This window comes from Thunnus albacares, chromosome 13 (genome assembly GCF_914725855.1).
Source record: "Thunnus albacares chromosome 13, fThuAlb1.1, whole genome shotgun sequence".
Classification (NCBI taxonomy): domain Eukaryota; kingdom Metazoa; phylum Chordata; class Actinopteri; order Scombriformes; family Scombridae; genus Thunnus; species Thunnus albacares.
In genome coordinates, this window is record NC_058118.1 from 13,507,406 (window position 1) to 13,526,825 (window position 19,420).

Here is a 19,420-nt window from a genome sequence, read left to right on the forward strand (position 1 = left end):
CAAGTAGATATCTTTCTTTTTTTTTAATATTGGAAGTGCAGAATATGTGATTGGCAGGACATACAAGGCATGACAAGGTGAGACAAGAAGAGACATATAACAACAAAAACAGAAAGACTTACATATTGAACAGGAGGCCAATAATGGAACACAGACAAAACAAATTATGAGAGACAAAGATAAATAAAAATAAAATAAAGTAATTAAGGCAAAAATAAAACAAACAAAAAACAAGACAAAAAAGTAATAATTAAAGTAAAATATGATCATCAGAAATTGCATATGTAACAAATGTACAGTAATAATAATAATATATTTTGCATCTCAAATACAATTTATATTGAAAGTAGATATTTTTCAACATTAGTCTTTTTAGTGCCAAAGTCCCTCTTTTTGTTACTATTCTTCCACCACAGCTCAAAAGGGAAACACAAAGAGGGACTGTGACGTTAAAAGGACTGTAAAGGTTGCAGATATCTACTTGATGACTAACTCAGACTGCTGAAGCCTAATATAAGCTTCAGATAAACCTTTAAATGCATTTTTGCTCAAAATGACAAAACAATTTTAAAACTGGGGAAACTCCTCCTGTTGATGAGGATCCTGTGATATGATAGAGAGCTCCAGAACAGCTACAAAATGGACCATGGGTGAGATTGTTTTGTTATAGTGCGACATTGATGACGCACTGGGATCAGATTGCTCGTACCACATTCAGGATCACTCAGTGACCCAGATGAGAACTGTGACATGTCGCAAGCAACACAAATGCATCCTGACTGAATAAAAAAAACAGTCAGTGCTTTAGTTTGTCTAGCATGACAAACTACTCACTGAATTGCTTAACGCTCTATAAAAAGCTAGGAAGTGGACTTTTTGTTGATATCATTTTCCCAAATTTCTGATATTTATATAAAATCTGGTGTTCTTATTTTATAGTAAGAGGACTGTCAAAAAAAAAAAAAAAACAGCTAGCACACGAGCTACGAGTTTGTTTCTTTATTTGTCAATAACTTAGAAAGTGGAATTCAAATATAAAACATATTTATAACAATCAAAGCTTTAAACTGTACAGTGTTAGACAGTCACAGCAGTCATTCCTTAAAATCTTGCAATAAACACAATTCCTCACATGAAACAATAAACATGATACTCGACCGATTTGTGAAACCCTCGGCTCAATGCTGCAAACGAACCTTTCTTCATGCCTACGTTTGTACCTAAATGTCAAGGCCACTGACATAACAGTTTGTTCATAACATAATTTGTGTTCTGACCTCATATTCGTCACATCTTGTGTTTCTCAGTCCTTCTTGGCCTGCTTTTCTCTGCGTTTCTGTCTAGCCTCAGACACTATTTTGAGCAGTGACAGCAGAATAGGGACACACATGGGCAGGAAGAGGGGTATGTAGATGGCAAACTTCTGGTCATCGGGAAAGTAGAGGAGGTGGAGGAGCGAAGGGTCAAAGAAGGCTCTCTCTGACGCCAAGATGGCCTCCTTACTGTACTGCAGAGCAAAGCCGAGGTTCCCGGCCTCCAACTCAGCCACAGCCAGCTGCAGTGACGTGACGGCACTGGACACCTGAGTGATAACGACAACCACAAGTTAGACACAACTGATGAAGTGACAAAAACAGTAGTAGTATCAATAAAACTTATTGTAAAACTTATTGTATTTGAGTATTCAAATATCAGTTTAAAGGCACTGTTTTGTGTACATGATTCCCTTTTTTTTTTCATATGATTGTTAAACTACTTCATGGATCAGATACCCTAGAATGGAGCCAAACGTGGCCAGATATGTACATTCACACTTGATTTTTGGATGTAAAATCTGAGTCTGTGTTCGGATTTAATGTTTTATTGCAATATTTCCTAAGAAACTGTATTTGCAGTGACACAAAACCCCTTTGAAGGTAAAGGCAGTTGTACTTTTAATGTCTTAGACAGTATGATCTCAAGATTGTCCCACATCGCAAGCTCAGATTGTGGAGCATAAAGTGGAGCACTCCAGCACATGATTTTATTAAGTACTGACTGCTTTTTACACACACTTACACTCATATATATACACACACAAACAGGCAACACAGAGACCTTCAGATTAATACAGCTGTGTATGCATCTTACCTGTTGGGCAATATTGTCATTGATGACGATGTTGCCTATCTGGTCCAGCAGCTGTGCCAGAGAGGTGATGGTGGTGGTTGCTGTTGCCACGTTTTCCACACTCCGACTCCACATGAGGCGGTCTAGCTCCCAATCAGCCAATCCTGTACTGCCGCACTGTGCCACCAGGAAGCCAGGGGGAGGGGTAGATGACTGTACCCCCAGCAGCAGTCTGACAGGATGTGAAACAGGAAAGTTAACATTTCTGTATCTACAGGAAAAGCTGTAGTATAACTGTAGAGGCACACTTACCGTAGCTGTGCAAGGAAGACTCCCATGACTTTGGCCATATTAATGTTGATGTCAACAGGGAACACAGCCTGTGGTCCATAGAAGCCATCAACGTTATAGACCTATAAAAAACATTTTTTTAAAAATCAGTACCCAACTCAACAAATTAGAGTGGAAAATCACAGCATAACTGACACATTATTAATAATATATTAAACATATTCACTTAAAATAAGCTATAACTATTATCAGTATTTAGTATACTGTCATTGTTGCCCTGAGATTATCTCACCATGATTCCACCCCAACGTGGAGAGTGAAACGCATTTGAAGCCACTTCTTGTTTCTTGTGGTCATGGATGTAAAGGGGTGAACGGTGGGCATCTGGGACGTACAGCAGAAAATTCAGCACCGGGTTGGAAGATGCAGCATTAGAGCCTGGAAATCAGATACAAAAAAAACTGTTATATATACCCTAGAACAAACAATACCATGAATGAAAAACATTCATTCATTTTCTTTTACCCAGTCTAGCTTCCACGGGGTTGATGACATGTGCAAGGCTGTCAGCGTTGAGTGTGTAGGCGTTGCGGCTGCTGTCAAAGCGAGGGTTGACACCGAGCACAGCATAGTGCAAAGTCTGTAAGGAGAATATGTACGTTGACATCCAGTAGCTGAACATCTTTTCATTGCGATGTGCATCGTTCACATTCACACACATGCACACAGTACCTGAGAGTCCATGCTAAAGTTGGCCACAGGAGACAGTTTTGTAAGCAAAGGTTGGATGTAGGTCTGCACAGCACCCTCTATGTCCCAGTGCAGCCGGTGTGACTTTGGGTCTGGGTTCAGCAGACTGAATGTTATCTCATAACCTGAAGAGAAGAAAAGAATAAGGAGAGAACTGAAGGAAACTGACTAGAATAGAAATTAAGTTGGAGATCTTTATGGCTGTGCTGAAACAGGAACCAACCTGGGCTGGATTTAAAGGCTCTCATACTGTCAGCTATGCTCTCTTTGTTGCCGGGGCTGAGACGGACTCTGTCGCTGAGGGCAGCGGTGATGTCGGTGTGGCTAAAAGACATCACCTGCAGCACCTGCTTGATCCGAGGCTCCAGGTGAGCCAACAATTGCTCTAGCGTCTTGCCCACTCTCATCTGGGCACCAATACGCAGCAAAGCCGTCCGTCGCTGACCGATATACACGTCGACATCCTGTGATTCATGAAGATAGAGTTCAGTATTGGGTTAATTTTATGATATTCTACTTATCCAGAGTGAGACAAATAAACATACAACACTTACAAAATGAAAAACAAAGGAAATAAAGAATAGGAAAGAGGTAACAATAGCAAAACTGCACTCTTTGAAACTAAATATAGAAAAAAAAAGAGTTTTAACCTCAGGCAGCAGTGAAGATGAGTCTGGGATCACATACACAACCAAAGAACCACACGGACTCTCACTGAGTGTGTGCAGAGAGAGATCTGCCTCTAAAGCAGGAGAGAAAAAGACAGAAATTACTACCTGTGGACTCACTAAAAAAACATGTTTGCATTTGAATTTGACAGGCGGACAGCATCTCACCTGCAGCAGTGGGCTGGTTCAGGGCGTCCTCCTCCATGATTGTAGCCGTGCGATACCGTGTCTCATACCTGTACCTCAACGCTGTGTCCTCTGGAAACAAAAGTATTTGAGACAAGAATTAGTCTGCAGCCTTCACCTCTTGTCATTTTAAAAAGGTCACAGACAGCATTAACAAATCACCATCTACTATGTGCTCCTCATCCTGTGTCTGCGTCAGTGGGACCTTCTTCTGCTGTTCTGGCGTCACGGTTCCACGTGCAAACACAACCTCCACATCAGCACTCAACTGTAGCTGTAAAAAAAAAAAAAAGACAGAAAGAATGAGCGGGACATTTTTAAAAAGGTACAAGCGTATTTCACAGGGAAAAGGACCACATGGAAGCACAAACAAACCTGCAGCTTAGCCAACTCTTGTATCTGACTGACAGGCAACCAGGCGCGGTACGTTTCAGTTGTTCGCCACCACAGAGGAACTCCCACGATGATGACCACCGCTGCTATGGACAGAGCAGCAAGCTGGCCACGTCTACGCTCTGTGAGAAAGACAGAAAGAAAGAAAGAAAGAAGAAAAGGAAAAGAAGGCAAAAAATGTCATTGGTTAAGCATGTAACAATGTCAATTTTTTATCCACAACAGTCTCTCAGATCATTTTTCAGCTATGACACCTCACTGGACACCTGTGATTAAAGCAATCCAGATTACATCTGTTTAGTCCATGAAAGACTGAACAAGGTGCTGGACTTTTAATCACGCCATGGAAAGCAAAGTTGGATGTAAGGAGGCAGACCTTTGCAAGACAGCAGCAGGGTCACTACAAACTCATGCTGTGCAGTCAAACACTGTTTAAACTTGATTTTAAAATTCTAGTAGAGGTCCAAAATATGTCAGACTGGAATTTGGAGAAATGTGAACAAAAGGATATACAGGACATCAATTTGCATCTATAAAAACATGGAGTTTTTAATGTTGCACTCAGGCTAAACATCATGTAGCTTAAAATATGTATAATGTTTCCAACACAGTACACAGTAGGTTGCTACAATAAGTGGTTCAGTTTTAAAAGTAGAAAGAATTCAATATAACTGGAAATATGCTATTTTTCTCTACCTGGAGGGTCTTTATGGATCATTTATGGAAGAACAAATCCTCCTTTACATTTTGGTACTTGGTAGTGGCAAATAATGCTGGTGTATAAAGTCCAATTTTTGTATCATACTTGCTGTGTTGTATTGTGCTAAAAAACCTATTTAAATCTCTCTGACACTGTATGAAATTGTAATTAATGGTGGAATAATGGTGAAACAGAGGAAGCAGGTATGCTTGCAGTGATGCTGCAGCACTGCTGCTAGCTAATGTTAGCTTCAAAGGGTCATAACATGCAGGAAAACAGCCGCCTCGCGCTGTGGTCGCTAAGCAACTGCTGATCATGTTAAATATCCTCTATCAAACCGTCATTAACTGTAATGGTAACTTAAATAAACTTAAAAAGAAACATGTTTTATAAGCTGTGAATCTACTCACCCACTTCCGTGGTAGCCATTTCTGTCAATGAAGTGAAAAGGTGCGTTTGTTAATACGAGCCGTACAATCAAATGTCACGTGGTCCAGTAGTGCGGGACCCCTGCACTGCAAAAACAGCAACAATTAGGCACGAATCCCGTACACAGTTAAGACTTAACGACATAGAAGCAAACACTGTAGAATAGTTTCACTTGTTTGTCCTCCTTACACCCGAGATTTGAAACGCTGCAATGTACCGTCACCGTCGGCCCACAGCATAAATATATTAAACGCACACAACGCAATGCGAAACATTTGAACAAGTAGCGCCCCTTGCGGTGTCTCCACAAAATCCTAATCACTGATACTTCCAGTGTAAGTCTCAATCAGTAACGTTATTTTGATTGATTGATTATTTAAGTGTCCTTCACCTTTCTGGTGCCCGGAACATATGGGGACAGGACAAATCATAATGTACAGTTTCAAAAATTCAAAAGGAAAATTTCAGTTTACATGACAGCAATGTCCTGTTATGATGGATACAGTTTTCTCTGTCTTAGCTGCCAGGCATCTCTTATAAATCTCACCAAAACAAAAATCTCCACATTAAAAAACAACAACTCCACATATCAGCTTCAGACAACCAAAACAAATCAGGATTATTCAAGTGGATCTTCTCAAACAAATATTTCCTCAAGTCACTGTACAAAGGGCAGTGGAATAAAAAATGAAATTCATCCTTGACAACACCAAGATCACAAAAAACATATAAACGTTGCTCTTCAGGGATACCTTTATATCTGCCTACCTTAATTGCCAGCGGTAAAGCACCAGTTCTTAAGTGAGTACACAGGGCCTTCTCTGTAAATTAAATTTTATTTATGGTTATGTGTAGTAATCAACTTGAGTGACTAGAAAAGAAACACTTGCTTATTAGTACATTGATATACAAACCAATACTCCTTTTACAGCTTACTTACAATATTCAGTGTTCAAGACTACACTTGAGTTCTATATATTTTGAGGCATTGTGGTGGTGTTTCTTTGTTCTGCAATATATTTTATAGGTGTTCCCATTTACACATATGAAGGAGCAGGAACACCCTGTGCAATGATGATAGCAGAGCCACATTCACGCTTGGAAGTTAAACCCAGTACAACCACAGTCCACCAGCAGCTTCACTGGAGCAGTTGAGAGTAAAAGGTCTTGGTCAAGGGTACCTCAGAAGTGCAAATGAGGGAGGAACAAGCTATGTTTTCCTTAGTCTCTGTATCAAACTGGCAACTTTCTGGTCACACAACCCCGCTCCTCTAACTTTTCAGCCAGCACTGCAAGATTTAGCCGTCCTGTGTGGCTGCATGTGAGGCATTTCAATGAGTTTGGAGTGATTACAGCAGGTTCCAATCCTCTTAGTTTGGATGGTTGGTTAACTTTTTAATCTACATTTTGATTGCAGATCAAACAGGACTTTTTACAGTAGTTTTAAGAGTAGGCAAATAATGGCTCTTTCAAACTGTGGTTACCTGTCCACTTATCATTGTATCCATAGCAGTACTGGTTGTAAAGGTGATACTTAGCTACCTGGAAGTACATTGGCTGGTTGAACACAGCTTAGGAAAACATATGTGAGGTGCAGAAACAGTAAATGATGTATAAAAATCACAAGAGCTTGGCTTACAACATTATATAATGAGGTACAAGAAGGGTATTGCGTGACTATTCAAGTGTCATGAATGCAGTGTACAAATGCATCCAAAGACAAAATATTGGGATGGACACCGTGAGTTCAGGAGTAATAATGTCACACAAAGAGATCTTTTTTTTTAATTTTTTATTTTAGTTTATTTTTCTCCACTATTTGACACACCAAGTGCTTCAAGAACAATATTAACATCACAAACATCACAGTATTCCAACACAGCAGTGACTGATTCCCCTGCCGATAACCCCACGGATTGGTCCACTCAATAAGTACGTCAATAGAAACCATCTCCTCTTCCTGTGGGGCAGGCCAGGGGGAACCAGAGGAAGGGAATGACACACAAGCATCACATAATATCGACACCTTCACACAACTGAATACATTGACTGTGTAATTTAAAGATAATGTTATACTGAGAATAGACACACAAGATGTTTCTCTGATTAGTGGCAATTAGAAGCGTGAGAACAGAAAGATAGGATGAATCATTAGGATGAATCCTGGTGTGCAGTGGTCTAATACACTGTGTCTACTGACCTCTGCTGGAGTTACAGCTGTCTGAAAGTACAATATTGAGCACTCAACACCTTTGGACAGTCGCTCAAAAGATCAATGCAATACACTTTCACACTGTCATCTTGTCCCCTTAACGGATGTACTGACGCCACTGATAATCGGTTGGTCCCACTTTCAGGGAGGATGTTAGTATAGCGTTTAAAGCGTGAGCCGACACCGCAAAACACCAAAACACACATGCTGATCTGGAGTGTCTCAAGAGTTATCATGTGGAAGAGAAAGGATCTAGTGTGGAGACAGGTGCAGTTAAGAAGAGGCGTGAATTAAACACTGACTGATTGTTGATTTACTGTTAACATTTTGCAGCCTCTAGAGTTTAGACAGACAGCTAGACATGATATTAAATACTTCCAATTCAATCATAAATTGTCTCAGTGTCTGATTGTTTGATCGGATAGAAAAAAACAAGCCTGTTCCCTTTAGTATAGTAGTTTCACATTGTCTTTAAATACACATTTCTAATAATTTCATTTTAATAACTCTGACAACTCTAAAGTACAGTAGACAGCGCAGGCCTGTGATTGATGGAGGAATGAGGGGGAATAGCAGAGCAGATATAAGACTATAACTAGGCCACAGCTGAATGTGGTCGTTTGATGTTTAGTAGGCGTGATTTGCCACGTAGAGGGATTTTCCTGCAGAGCCTGCGGTACCGGAAGACTCGTACTTGCCGAGTGAAGCCTGACCATTTGCCTGAAGAAGACAGAAAAGATAAAAAAAAAAAAAAGATTAACAACACAGCATGGAGGAAGTTTCAGTGTGACAGTGTCTGGTGTCTGCACAGAGTTTTGTCTGACCTCGGCACGTTTGATGAACTCCTCGGTGGCGGCCTTCTCGTTGTTCAGCTCTCCTTTCCATGCGTTCAGGGCAGACGCCTGCAGGGCGCGGCCGTAGGAGAAAGTCAGGGCCCAGGGCTTGGCGAGCGGACAGTTGTTAATGGAATTAAGGTTCACACTGGCCTCCTCTTCGGACTGGCCGCCTGACAAAAATGTCACTCCTGAGAAAAGACAGAAACAAGCAAATAAAAACACGTTATCTACCTGCTCAAACTTGGAATTTTTTAGTATATTGGACGAGCTACTCTGTTTCTTATGTTTTCTGCACATTTCATACAGCTGTATCTGACCTGTGACTGCAGGAGGCACAGTGCGACGCAGAGCGGTGACAGTAGCCATGGCGATTTCCTCGCTGCTGTACTTGGTGGGGCAGGAGTGTCCGGGTGTGACCATGTTGGGTTTCAGCAGTGTCCCTTCCAGGTACACATGGTGGTCTGACAGAGCCTTGTACACTGCAGCTAGGACCTAGAAGACAGATGTATGTCAGAGCGTCGTTACTGACATGTTGTAAAATATAAGCATCATAAGATAGTGTGTCATATATGTATTCCTCAGTAAATTACCTTCTCAGTGACGTACTGGCAACGCTTCAGGTCATGCTCTCCATCAGGAAGGATCTCAGGCTCCACAATAGGAACAATACCATTCTAGGAGACATTATAAAGTGTAAATTTAAGGTAAACTCTTACATACAGATAAACTCCATGAGTTTGTTTCAGTGCTGAAACTCTGTTGAACTACATTGAGTTTTAGCAGTGAGCTGTGAGTATAATCAGGCATTTAAATTCATTTATGACTTAATGACACGCTCTGTAATCTCACACCAACCTGCTGGCAGATGCTAGCATATCGTGCAAGTACATTGGCGTTCTCAAAGATGGCCAGCTCAGACGGCGTGGTCTCGCTGATCTTCAGCACACAGCGCCACTTGGCAAAGTCTGCACCGTCCTTCTTGTACTGCGCGCAACGCTCAGACAACCCGTCCAGACCTGCACTCCAACACACACACACACACACAGAACCATCCGTTAGAAATACAGTAAGGGTTTTGTGATGTTTGTGAGGTTATGTGGGTTGTGTGTGTTCCTAATGCCTCCTACCCTGAGTGGTGGTCTCTCCATTTGTTCCAGCGAGGGGCACAACACCTTTGTCCACCTGTGAAGACAGAAATAGTTTTAAATTACACTTAAATGTCCTTCAAATTCTTAAGTACACCAATTTTCCACTCACTTACAACTGAAAACAGCTTTCTTGAACACAGTTTGTCCTCACAACCTGATCTGCTATTATAAGTGAGTCTGTGTGTGTCTAAAACTGTTGACAACGAGTTTATGTTTTCATACACAGTGCAGGAACATTTCTAGTCTTCCCTGCCAAACAAATGATGACTGTGACTTTGTCTGCTGAACTGAAATACTTGGCTGTAGTATAATATCAACACTGTAGCTGTGGAGGAATTTATCACCAAAGCAAACAGCTACAAAACTCACAGACTTGAGAAAGACTTGTGCTTTATAAGTGAGAAGTTGAGCGTTGCCTCGGCCAACCAGTCAAGTTGCAGTTTACCTCCATGTCTGTCCAGACTTTGGAGGAATTTCATAAAAGGTATTGAGTTTTTTTTTTTTTGGTGAAATGGAAGTTATCACTATACTGACATGTATGATTCGAATGACTAATTTCCAGTAAGAAACATGCTGTCTTCACTCAGAGACTATTTTTACAGAGGAGTACAAAGGACTGATAGAGAGTTTCATCACACGGTGCAACAATAATCACCTGAAGCTCAATATCAGCAAAACCCATGAGCTTGTGGTGGACTATCAGAGGAACAGGAGGCCCCCTGTCCTGGTTCACCACATCACCACAGTTTCAAGGTTGGCACCAAGATTAGTGTCACCAATTCAATGTCCAACCAAATGTGAATATGGTCACAATCTCCCCTTCTGTTCCTGAGTTATGGTGTTGAATAATGGCCACAGTGAAGTTAAACTTTGACCTTTTGGATATAAAATGTCATCACTTTATCATTTTATCCTATTGTGTGAAACTTTGTCATAATTAGCATATGAATTCTTGAGTTATGGGCAAAAACATGTGACTTTGATCATCATCCAACAAATTCTAATCAGTTCATCCTTCAGTCTAAGTGGACGTTTGTTTCAAATTTGAAGAAATTCCCTCAATTCCTGAGATATTGCGTTCATGAGAATAGGACGGACGGACAACCCGAGGCATAATAAAAACAATCAATAGCTGAAATTAGGAAATGGTTAAAGAGATGTGGTAGAATGGTTGAATTGTAGGAGGAGAATATGAGCATTTTGAAGAAGCTCATTTAAAGTGACTGTGAGGCCAGATGGTATCTACTTTTTACTCCAAAAAGAGATTAAAGAGATTTACAAATGACTGAAGTGATTAACTGCTACATTGAGTACTGTGTACCTTGATGCCAACAACGATGCCGCGGTCTTTGATGAGCTTAGCGAAGTTAGTGCCATCGTCTGTGTTCTGGTAGAGGGTTTCATGGAAGAAGATGACCCCGCCGATACAGCTGTCGATGCGCTGGTCGGCTGTGAAGAGCAGCTGGCGGTAGCGGCGCCTGTTCTCCTCTGTGTTCTCGACCCCGATGGGGTTCAAACGCTTGGCCATGCTCCCTGTAGACGACAAACACACACAATTATTCATACCAATAGACTCAGATTAAGAAAGACTCAGTAGAGCAGAACAAAACATCTGTTTAATGCGTGAGAACAAAAAATGCAGTTGAAAATCAGCTCAAACGGATCCTTTTAAAAACATCCAGGATTATTTTGGGTGTAAAAACTGATATTAATACCTGTACCTATTACCTATAAATAAATATGTCTTGATTGGACATTAAAGAGTATAATTCTGTTGAGTGTGAAAGTAAATTCCTTCAGTATTCACATCTGGCTCTATGAATTTTATAAAGAAGGTTTAGAACAAAGTGATCACAATGGTTAATCAAAATACGGATGACGTCATACATAAATTAGGGTGTGTTCAGTACCCCTACAGCTACCAGGGATAGCTGACTGGTAACAGCAGGCCAGATGTTCACAGATATGCGGCCTTGAACCTTGGTCCTGCAGACTGCTCCTAAAGATCATTTCTTTAATAATGATGTACGACCTCTACAGTGTAAGGAGCAAACTTTCCAGCAGAGGGACAGCTTTACTTAAATAGGATCATCATCTGTGATATTTATTTATGATTTTGCATTCACACAAACACGTGCATACCGGTGGACTCATCAGCTGCGAGGATGCCCTTTCCTGGAGCTACTATCCTCTGAGCGATTTCCTGCAGCTCCTTCTTCAGCTCAGGAGTCAGTGCGGGATACTGGTGAGTCATGGTGGCTGAAAGAAAGACAGAGAGAGAGAGAGAGAAAGAGAGAGAGAGATGGAGAGGTCACATTATTTCACAGTGCGAACCTGGACGCCTGCCTAGCACTGGCCTCTTTTTCTTTTGTCCCTCTATTGTCTTCAACATGGCTGCCGCTCTACAGCTTTAAGCTCTTCTCAGTGGGGGTAGGAAGGGTGAAATGACATAACTCCTACAAGACGGCACACAATCCTTGTACTCAGTGTTTGTGTGTGTTGAGATATAATAAAGGAAAGACTGTGGGCAGAAGATATGACTCCTGGAAGAAGAGCCAGATAGAAATAGCTGTATTTGTCCAGTAAAATAGCACATTGTGTGACTGTCATGTGGAATCCAAAGAAAGCTTACTCATTGACATTCATACCATCTGAGGCAGAATATGACTGTCTACTCAAAAGGGAAATGTGTCCTTTATAATGTTGTCTGGTTTGAGTCACCCAGGAACCGTTTGGTGGCAGCAGCTATCACGACGTGCTAACATGCACGCACACACTTCAAACCAGATTATTTTGTTCCCTATTTCCTTCTTCACTCTGCCGTAAATAAGCAGTTGCGTAACCCCAACCCATCCAATCCACAGAAGCCAGAGAGGGAGCGATTATGTAACGGCGCTCCTATACACTCTGCTGCAGGACTGGATGCAGCACGGCTCGTTTCCCTCTCCTCAGCAACAGTCTCCCCGCTCTTGTTTTCCACTGTCATTATATCCCTCTCTGTGCAACGCACGTCCGCCTGCCTTTTATTTCTCTGCCTTAATACTTGACTTGGCTCCTTGTTTTCATCTAGCTATCACCTTTCTAGACTACCCACTGCTGTGCTCACTGAGGCACGCTGCTGCTTTCTGACTACAAATGACGCCTACTGGATGCATACTAAATGAGCATACATGAGGTTTGTGAATTTCCCGTTTCACTCACACACACACACACACACACACACACACACACACACACACAAAAAACCTGCAGCACTCCCACATACGCATAGCGTGCCAGGGAACAAGCTGTGACTTCTCTCTCTGGTGGACTGCACAGGTTGAGAAGCCACTCCCTGAAATACGACGTCACTGGGATGGCTTTGTTCAACAGCATGGGCAAAGCCATGTGCCACTATACAGGATCACGTATAGATGAATCTGTTTGATAGGTGGAAGTTACTCCTTCAATGACAAATACACAGGTGTGCCTCAGTCAGCTATATATGGAGGTGTATGCTGCAGTGAAAGACCATCTGAGGCTAAATAGTATTGTATTAGCACAGAAATGAATCTTAGTGTCAGGACACCGGGTTGTATAATATAAAGCACACTAAATGTGTCATGATGTAACAAAAAAATGATTATAATTAACGCATAGCTCAACAATAAACTCATAAGACCCGTGAATTCCCAACTGAGGCTGTTTTGTTCTGCTAGGACACTGCCCAACATACCCTGTATCCTCTGTGTTAATCCTCAGCTTAAAGCTATGAGATAACAACCTTTAGAGCGCACACACACACACACACACACACACACAAAGAGGCCTCTCAGTGAAAACTGTGTGCAGTTACCACAACACAAATGTCAAGCAAAGACTCACTGCTGATAGTTTCTACTTACAGGTCAAATTAAACAGGCCAGACCTGCAGGGTACAATACTTGCCCTGAGGGAAACTGTATGCAGACCTCTCCAGTGTATGAGAAGGAGTATTTACACTTGCTGAAGGCCAAGCCAAGGGCAAAGGCATGATGTGTGTGACTTCAGTGTGCCCTGCTCCACTGTTAGCTGGACAAAACTCACACTCAGCAAATACCTGCTATCTTTTGTGAAGCACCTGCGTGCCTCAACAATACATTTTCATTGAGTCTGGTTCCTGTGTGGTTGGCTTTCTGCTGAGAAAACATTGCAACATAATTTGTGGGGCGATACAAAATCGAATCGTCAACTTAAACATGATGGAAAGTTACCAAATGTGACTTTTTTCAGTTGAATGTGGAGCTGACGCCGTGTCGTCTGGATATATTTCAGATCACATATCTTTTATATCACCTGAAGGCATAAAAAGAGGACTTTGCCAGACAACGCCCTTCAGTGTGTATGTGACGTGCCTCAGATATATGATCAGCCTAGAGTAGGTTTGGTGGCAACACACCGTTTAACACGTACACATATTTAGGAAATACTTTACTGGTTCTACACATTCTGTTGTTTGGTGAGAAGATCAATCCAGTGGATAAATAGTTAAACAAGGTTATATAACTAAAAATTAGCTGACAAGTAAGCAGCCATTAACACATTTCAGTTGTTGTATGGAATTTATTCTCCAAATCCTTGATGGCACACAAAGCAGAATGAGATGTTCTCCAGACAAGAGTGTATTTAGAGAAGGCTGTTGTTAAACCGTCTTTGTCTTTTTCAGCACGGCCTGCCACATCCAATCCTGTCAGGTCACACTGACTGTCAGGTGTGAACATTGTTTGGAATATAGCTCACAACCCTACTGCATTTCACTAATGTGTGGACGTAAATGTGGCGACAACTTAGATACTGCCAATGTGATTCATGGAACAAGTAACGCAGAAGACTTGTTAGATGTCAGATTTTCCGGTTTCAACAGTTATTCACCAACCCAGGAGACACTGACAGTAGTGTTTCCTATTTTAGTGTCTGCTGCTCATGTGTCTCCAGGAAACACTCTCCCTCAACGGGAATTAAAGGACAAAACAGCATGAAGCTCCAGTTTGGGCTGCGGGGCCTATCACCACAGATGTGATGGGCTATAAATAAGGAAATCTTTCATGGTTGTTTTCTTAAGTGGGAACGACACAGAAGAACCAGTCAAGTGGAGAGTCTGATGGTTTTTCCCTTAAATGGTAAAGTCTGGTTCACATTCTCCATTGAGTGATTGATTGATTGATTGGTCAAACTGTCATGCACCAAATGGAGCCCAGCCCACATGGGTTTACAAGATTACAAGATGGGCTTACACTAGATTTAACTTCCTCAAGTAGTCAACAAGGAGAAGTGTGATCATTGCTACACAGGAAACCCATGAAAATGACTTTTTGAAACATTTGAAATCCTGGTGCCCTGAAAATTAAGCTCAACGTAATCACAATTAGCCACTGCAAGCTGGTGACAGCTTTGAAAGGCCTGATGGGAAACCATCTGGCTGATTTTGCCAACAAAACGGAAGATCAGTAACTGTAAAGATACATTGGTTATATAATATAATGCTAAAATGTATTGACTGATGGAATACACTAACATTAGACTTATTGATCTTCAGGAAGATCGAACAGTGGCATGCATTTTTCATTTGGCGACTGTTACTACACTGATAATGAGATGAAAGGCTTCAGAAGTGCTTACCACTGACTGGAGTCAAGTTATTTTATTTTGTATTCTTAAACTACCATTTTACTAATCATATTTATGTGATTCAGTGCACACTTGGTTGGCAGATAAAGTTGAAAGATAAAGATAACTAATGAATGAACTAACTAATGAAATAAACTAAGTCAAAGCTTTGGCTACATCATGGTTTCACATTTTTAAAGAAACATCTATACATATTATAATTATTGTAGAAGCAGGCAGACTAATGTGTTTTTAGGCGTAATAAACAGGTTTTATCACTTGCATTGATCTGCTGTAGCTGTCAGATCCTGGATCTGTCATTAACCTGAGTATAGTATTAGGATAATACCATATACAACACAAAAACTTTAAAACCTTTAAACATGAATTTCTAGTAGCTTATTAATTAATTTAATTTGTGTTTCCGCTTGCTCAAGGGCACTTCAGCAGGGCGAATGCTAAAATGCTGGTTTGAAGGATGATCTTGCATATCAGTAAAAATGCATCCTGCTGCCAAAATGTCACACTGACATAATCTGAACAAGCAGCCCTCAGATGCTATTATCACACACTACTGCTGGTTATAAGGTTAATCTTCCAGACACTGTTGTACAGAGTGCAGGCATTGAAATGCACTTCATGATAACTCAGATTTTGTTTGGGTGGGGTGGGGAAGGGGATGTCAGTAAAAAAGCAGTTTTGGAATTAGTTATTGTTAACAGGATGATACTTGATCATTTTGTAAGAGACGTGGCAGAGAGTCAGCTGAGATTAATATCTAGTTGTCTTAACTGCCTCTCCATCGTGTGTCTCTGTGTGTTTCACTCCAGCCTGTTGCTCAGAGGTCGTCCTCTATGTGACAAACACCACTTCTGCACTGCGACATCAAGATGCAACGGCCAACTCCCTCCTGTGGCGTCATGCAAAGCCACTTAAAACTTGAAAAGACACTGCTGTGTGACCACTGTATGTTAAACAATATCCTGTCATTAATCATCAGTCGAATGCAGCCCATGGACCAGACTTACAGACATGTACTAAAGGGAAGAAGACAAGTAGGCCTAATTCACATTAAAATCTACATTTCTACCACTCAAATTGAATGATATGGTGCAACAATTAAAAGGAGGTTTAATTAGATATTAGTTAAGACAAATACTGCTTGTCTGAAGCCCATTTTCAACTCTGCCATCATTCATCTGGTGCTACTATCTATTTGAAACTTTAACCTTGGAAAGAACACAATGATCAGACAGGAAATCACGCCGTGTTCTTCACGCTACAACAGTCAATCAATCGTTCTCTGTGCAAACCGATACTGCAGAGTCTCACTTACCAACCCAGGATGTGAGCAGAGATCACAAATATCATCAACATCAAACTCAAATCTAGTAGAGACATCTACATCTATAGCAATCACGCTGCAGCTGGTCTTATTTTGAAGCATAGCTGCAAGCATTAAACTACAAGATGGTTGAAGCTTGCATACTGTACCGCCTAGTATTGAAAAGGCTGTAGGGAGGGAGGGGGTGACTAAACTCACGCTGATTTACATTTTTATTGATAATATTATAGTAATAAGCATGTGAGTGGGGAAAAAGAAAACAGGATCTATTTCTTGTTGTTTCCTTGCCTGTCTCTCTATCACCACCTGGAGGTTTTACCCACCTTTTTTTAAATTATTATTCTCTCTACATCGCAAGCTGCATGAGCTTTAAGGAAGTGAAATGGCTCCTGTGGGGGCAGCACTAGTCAAAAGTATAAAAGCCTGCTCGCTTTGCTGCGTTTTTTGTTACCAGACGGGCTGCTGGCCTTGGCACTGGCGCACGTCTCTGTGTTTGGGCTGTTTCTATCTTCAGGCCTTGATCCAGCTGTGCTAGCGGGAGCACTGTTTCCCATGCAGCTCTCTGACACAGCAGCCTGCGGCAGACGTCGAGACTGCAAGCGTTGCAGTTCAGAGAGAGTGAAAATGTGTAGATTACACGTGGCGACATCTTCCTCTTAAACACCACCGAACTGCAAATATGTTATGCAAGTTCTAGTGATATGCTTATGAGACTTACATGCAGCCTACATTCATATATGTTACTTTTACATATCAAACATCTGTATTATACTCTGGAGCAGCGCAAAGGTGGAATTGTGTCTTTTTTGTCTTAAAAATGACTAAAACAATAAATCAGAATTATTGCTGATTGATTTTCTGTCAATCTGCTCATCAGTTAATGAACAAATCACTTCAGCTTTGAGGTGAAAAGCGATAAATCAAAATGTATGTAATGTACAGTAAGTGTTAGGCTTTCAACATGGAGTCTGATAGTAGAATGACACGTGAAGCTACATAAATGCATTTTGACTCATTACACACTCATGTTATACTGTGAGCCCGCCTCCCATCACATCATCAGAGGAGGTGTACGTGCTTTGGCACAGATACGCACAGACGGGGCAACACCTCACCCTCTCCTTCATCACTGCCACCGCTGCTAATCACAGTTAAACACAATTTACACACGTAGAAACAAATAAAACAACAAGATGTGTCTATTTAAACTGACAGCAGACGCCTCAACAGCCTCATCTCCACCACTTACATCCTTGAAGGTCATGTCTTTTTTGCGCTCTTCCTGTTGCGTCATTTCGACGTTTCACTCAAATACGCAACTTAAACAAGATATATTTTTTTTAAAGGTAGAAAATTAACATGGTTTACTGTCAAATGAGACGACGTAATACGAGCCACAGGTACTAGAGTTATCTTTAGTATCTGTGTGGAGCAGCATCTCATCCCACATCATCACCCCCCTCAACATCATCATCATTATTATCATCATTATTGTGATCAATAGCGAATGAAAACTGTCTGAAACTCTTCATGTTGATCAGATGAGCGTTGCTTCTTACCTGCTGATGGGAGTCTAAGCGAAGAGTGTGCGGATGGTGCGGGACGGTCTCCTGTCTCACTGCTGCAGCGCAACGTGACCCTTTACAAAAGCCTCGAGCCGGGGGCGGAGCTCTCACCGTTGCGTCATGTGATGGAGTGACGCTGAACGCTCAGGCGCACGCGCCGGACAGCATCACAACGCAGCATGATTCTGCATCTTCTGGAAACTTTTCATGATTGAATTAAAGAAAGTATTTTGAGCCCAGCTTATAAATAGTAAGACATGTGCACATACAGTTAGTATGATCCAAGATTCTTTTTTTTTTTAAGAAATCCGATTTTATTGCCTACCTTTTCTGTTATATATGTTTTTCTTTCTATTTATTTATTAGTATTACTTTGACCCTTTGTCCTGCCACCATGTTGACTGTAAGAACAAACTGAATGTGAAGTCTTGTCCTTTATGTCCTTTACTCTTTATTTCATTATGATGCCCAGTTGTTTTCTGTTAGTGTATTATTGTCACACTTGTTGTACGTGACACTTTCTATCTAAGTAAAATGATGGAGAGAAAAAAAAGATTCTGCATCTTTCTCAGTTTTTCACTTATTTTTCCATTGCATGTATGTCTGTATTCCAAAATATGTTTTGGACTGATATGCAAGACTTTCTATCTAGAAAAACTGGTCAAGTGGTCATACTTTATGGTAGTAATATTTTAATTTATTTTAAAAATAACTCAGTGGACAAGAATGTGAGCTTTTTTTTTTATCCAAATTCCATATAGACCTGCATAAAATGAAATGGACCAATGGAAAACCAAATGTACCTTATGTATAATTGATATAGAGCTCTATTGCAGCTCCCTTGTCAAGCTGCAACATATAAAAGCAACAAAGACCCATTTTTGAAACAATAAGAATCAGAATCATCTTTATTGGCCAAGTATGTTACCATACAAGGAATTTGAAACTGGTTTAGTGGCTCTCAGTGTACTTACACAAAAGTAACAACACAACAATCTTAAGAAATATACACAAGGATTGACTACATACAGGTGAAACCGTTTCTGTTAACTGTAATCAGGATGTGAATAGTGCAAATTGATCTGAAATTAATCTGTACCCCTTTTAATGTAGTTTTTCATCCTATGTTTTATTTAGTTTTTATTGAATGTAAAATACATCTC

At 40.9% G+C, this 19,420-nt stretch overlaps 2 protein-coding genes across 2 annotated transcripts; both read right to left on the minus strand.

The window, feature by feature from the left end:
- Nucleotides 1–405: 405 nt before the first annotated feature.
- Nucleotides 406–5,712, minus strand: pigs (phosphatidylinositol glycan anchor biosynthesis, class S). The gene is made up of 12 exons (XM_044371616.1): nucleotides 5,508–5,712; nucleotides 4,380–4,519; nucleotides 4,167–4,278; nucleotides 3,987–4,076; nucleotides 3,801–3,892; nucleotides 3,374–3,614; nucleotides 3,133–3,275; nucleotides 2,926–3,040; nucleotides 2,693–2,838; nucleotides 2,422–2,522; nucleotides 2,131–2,341; nucleotides 406–1,582 (listed from the first exon to the last, which is right to left on the minus strand). Exons 1-12 carry the CDS (start codon nucleotides 5,524–5,526, stop codon nucleotides 1,304–1,306), a joined length of 1,689 nt encoding a protein of 562 aa, XP_044227551.1. The 5' UTR covers nucleotides 5,527–5,712; the 3' UTR covers nucleotides 406–1,303.
- A 1,799-nt stretch (nucleotides 5,713–7,511) lies between these two features.
- aldocb (aldolase C, fructose-bisphosphate, b) lies at nucleotides 7,512–18,384 on the minus strand. Its single transcript, XM_044370521.1, has 9 exons — nucleotides 18,252–18,384; nucleotides 11,865–11,981; nucleotides 11,044–11,255; nucleotides 9,702–9,756; nucleotides 9,430–9,590; nucleotides 9,165–9,248; nucleotides 8,892–9,066; nucleotides 8,563–8,762; nucleotides 7,512–8,458 (listed from the first exon to the last, which is right to left on the minus strand). The coding sequence occupies exons 2-9, from the start codon at nucleotides 11,974–11,976 to the stop codon at nucleotides 8,366–8,368; spliced, it is 1,092 nt and encodes a 363-aa protein (XP_044226456.1). The 5' UTR covers nucleotides 11,977–11,981; nucleotides 18,252–18,384; the 3' UTR covers nucleotides 7,512–8,365.
- Between the last annotated feature and the right edge of the window lie 1,036 nt (nucleotides 18,385–19,420).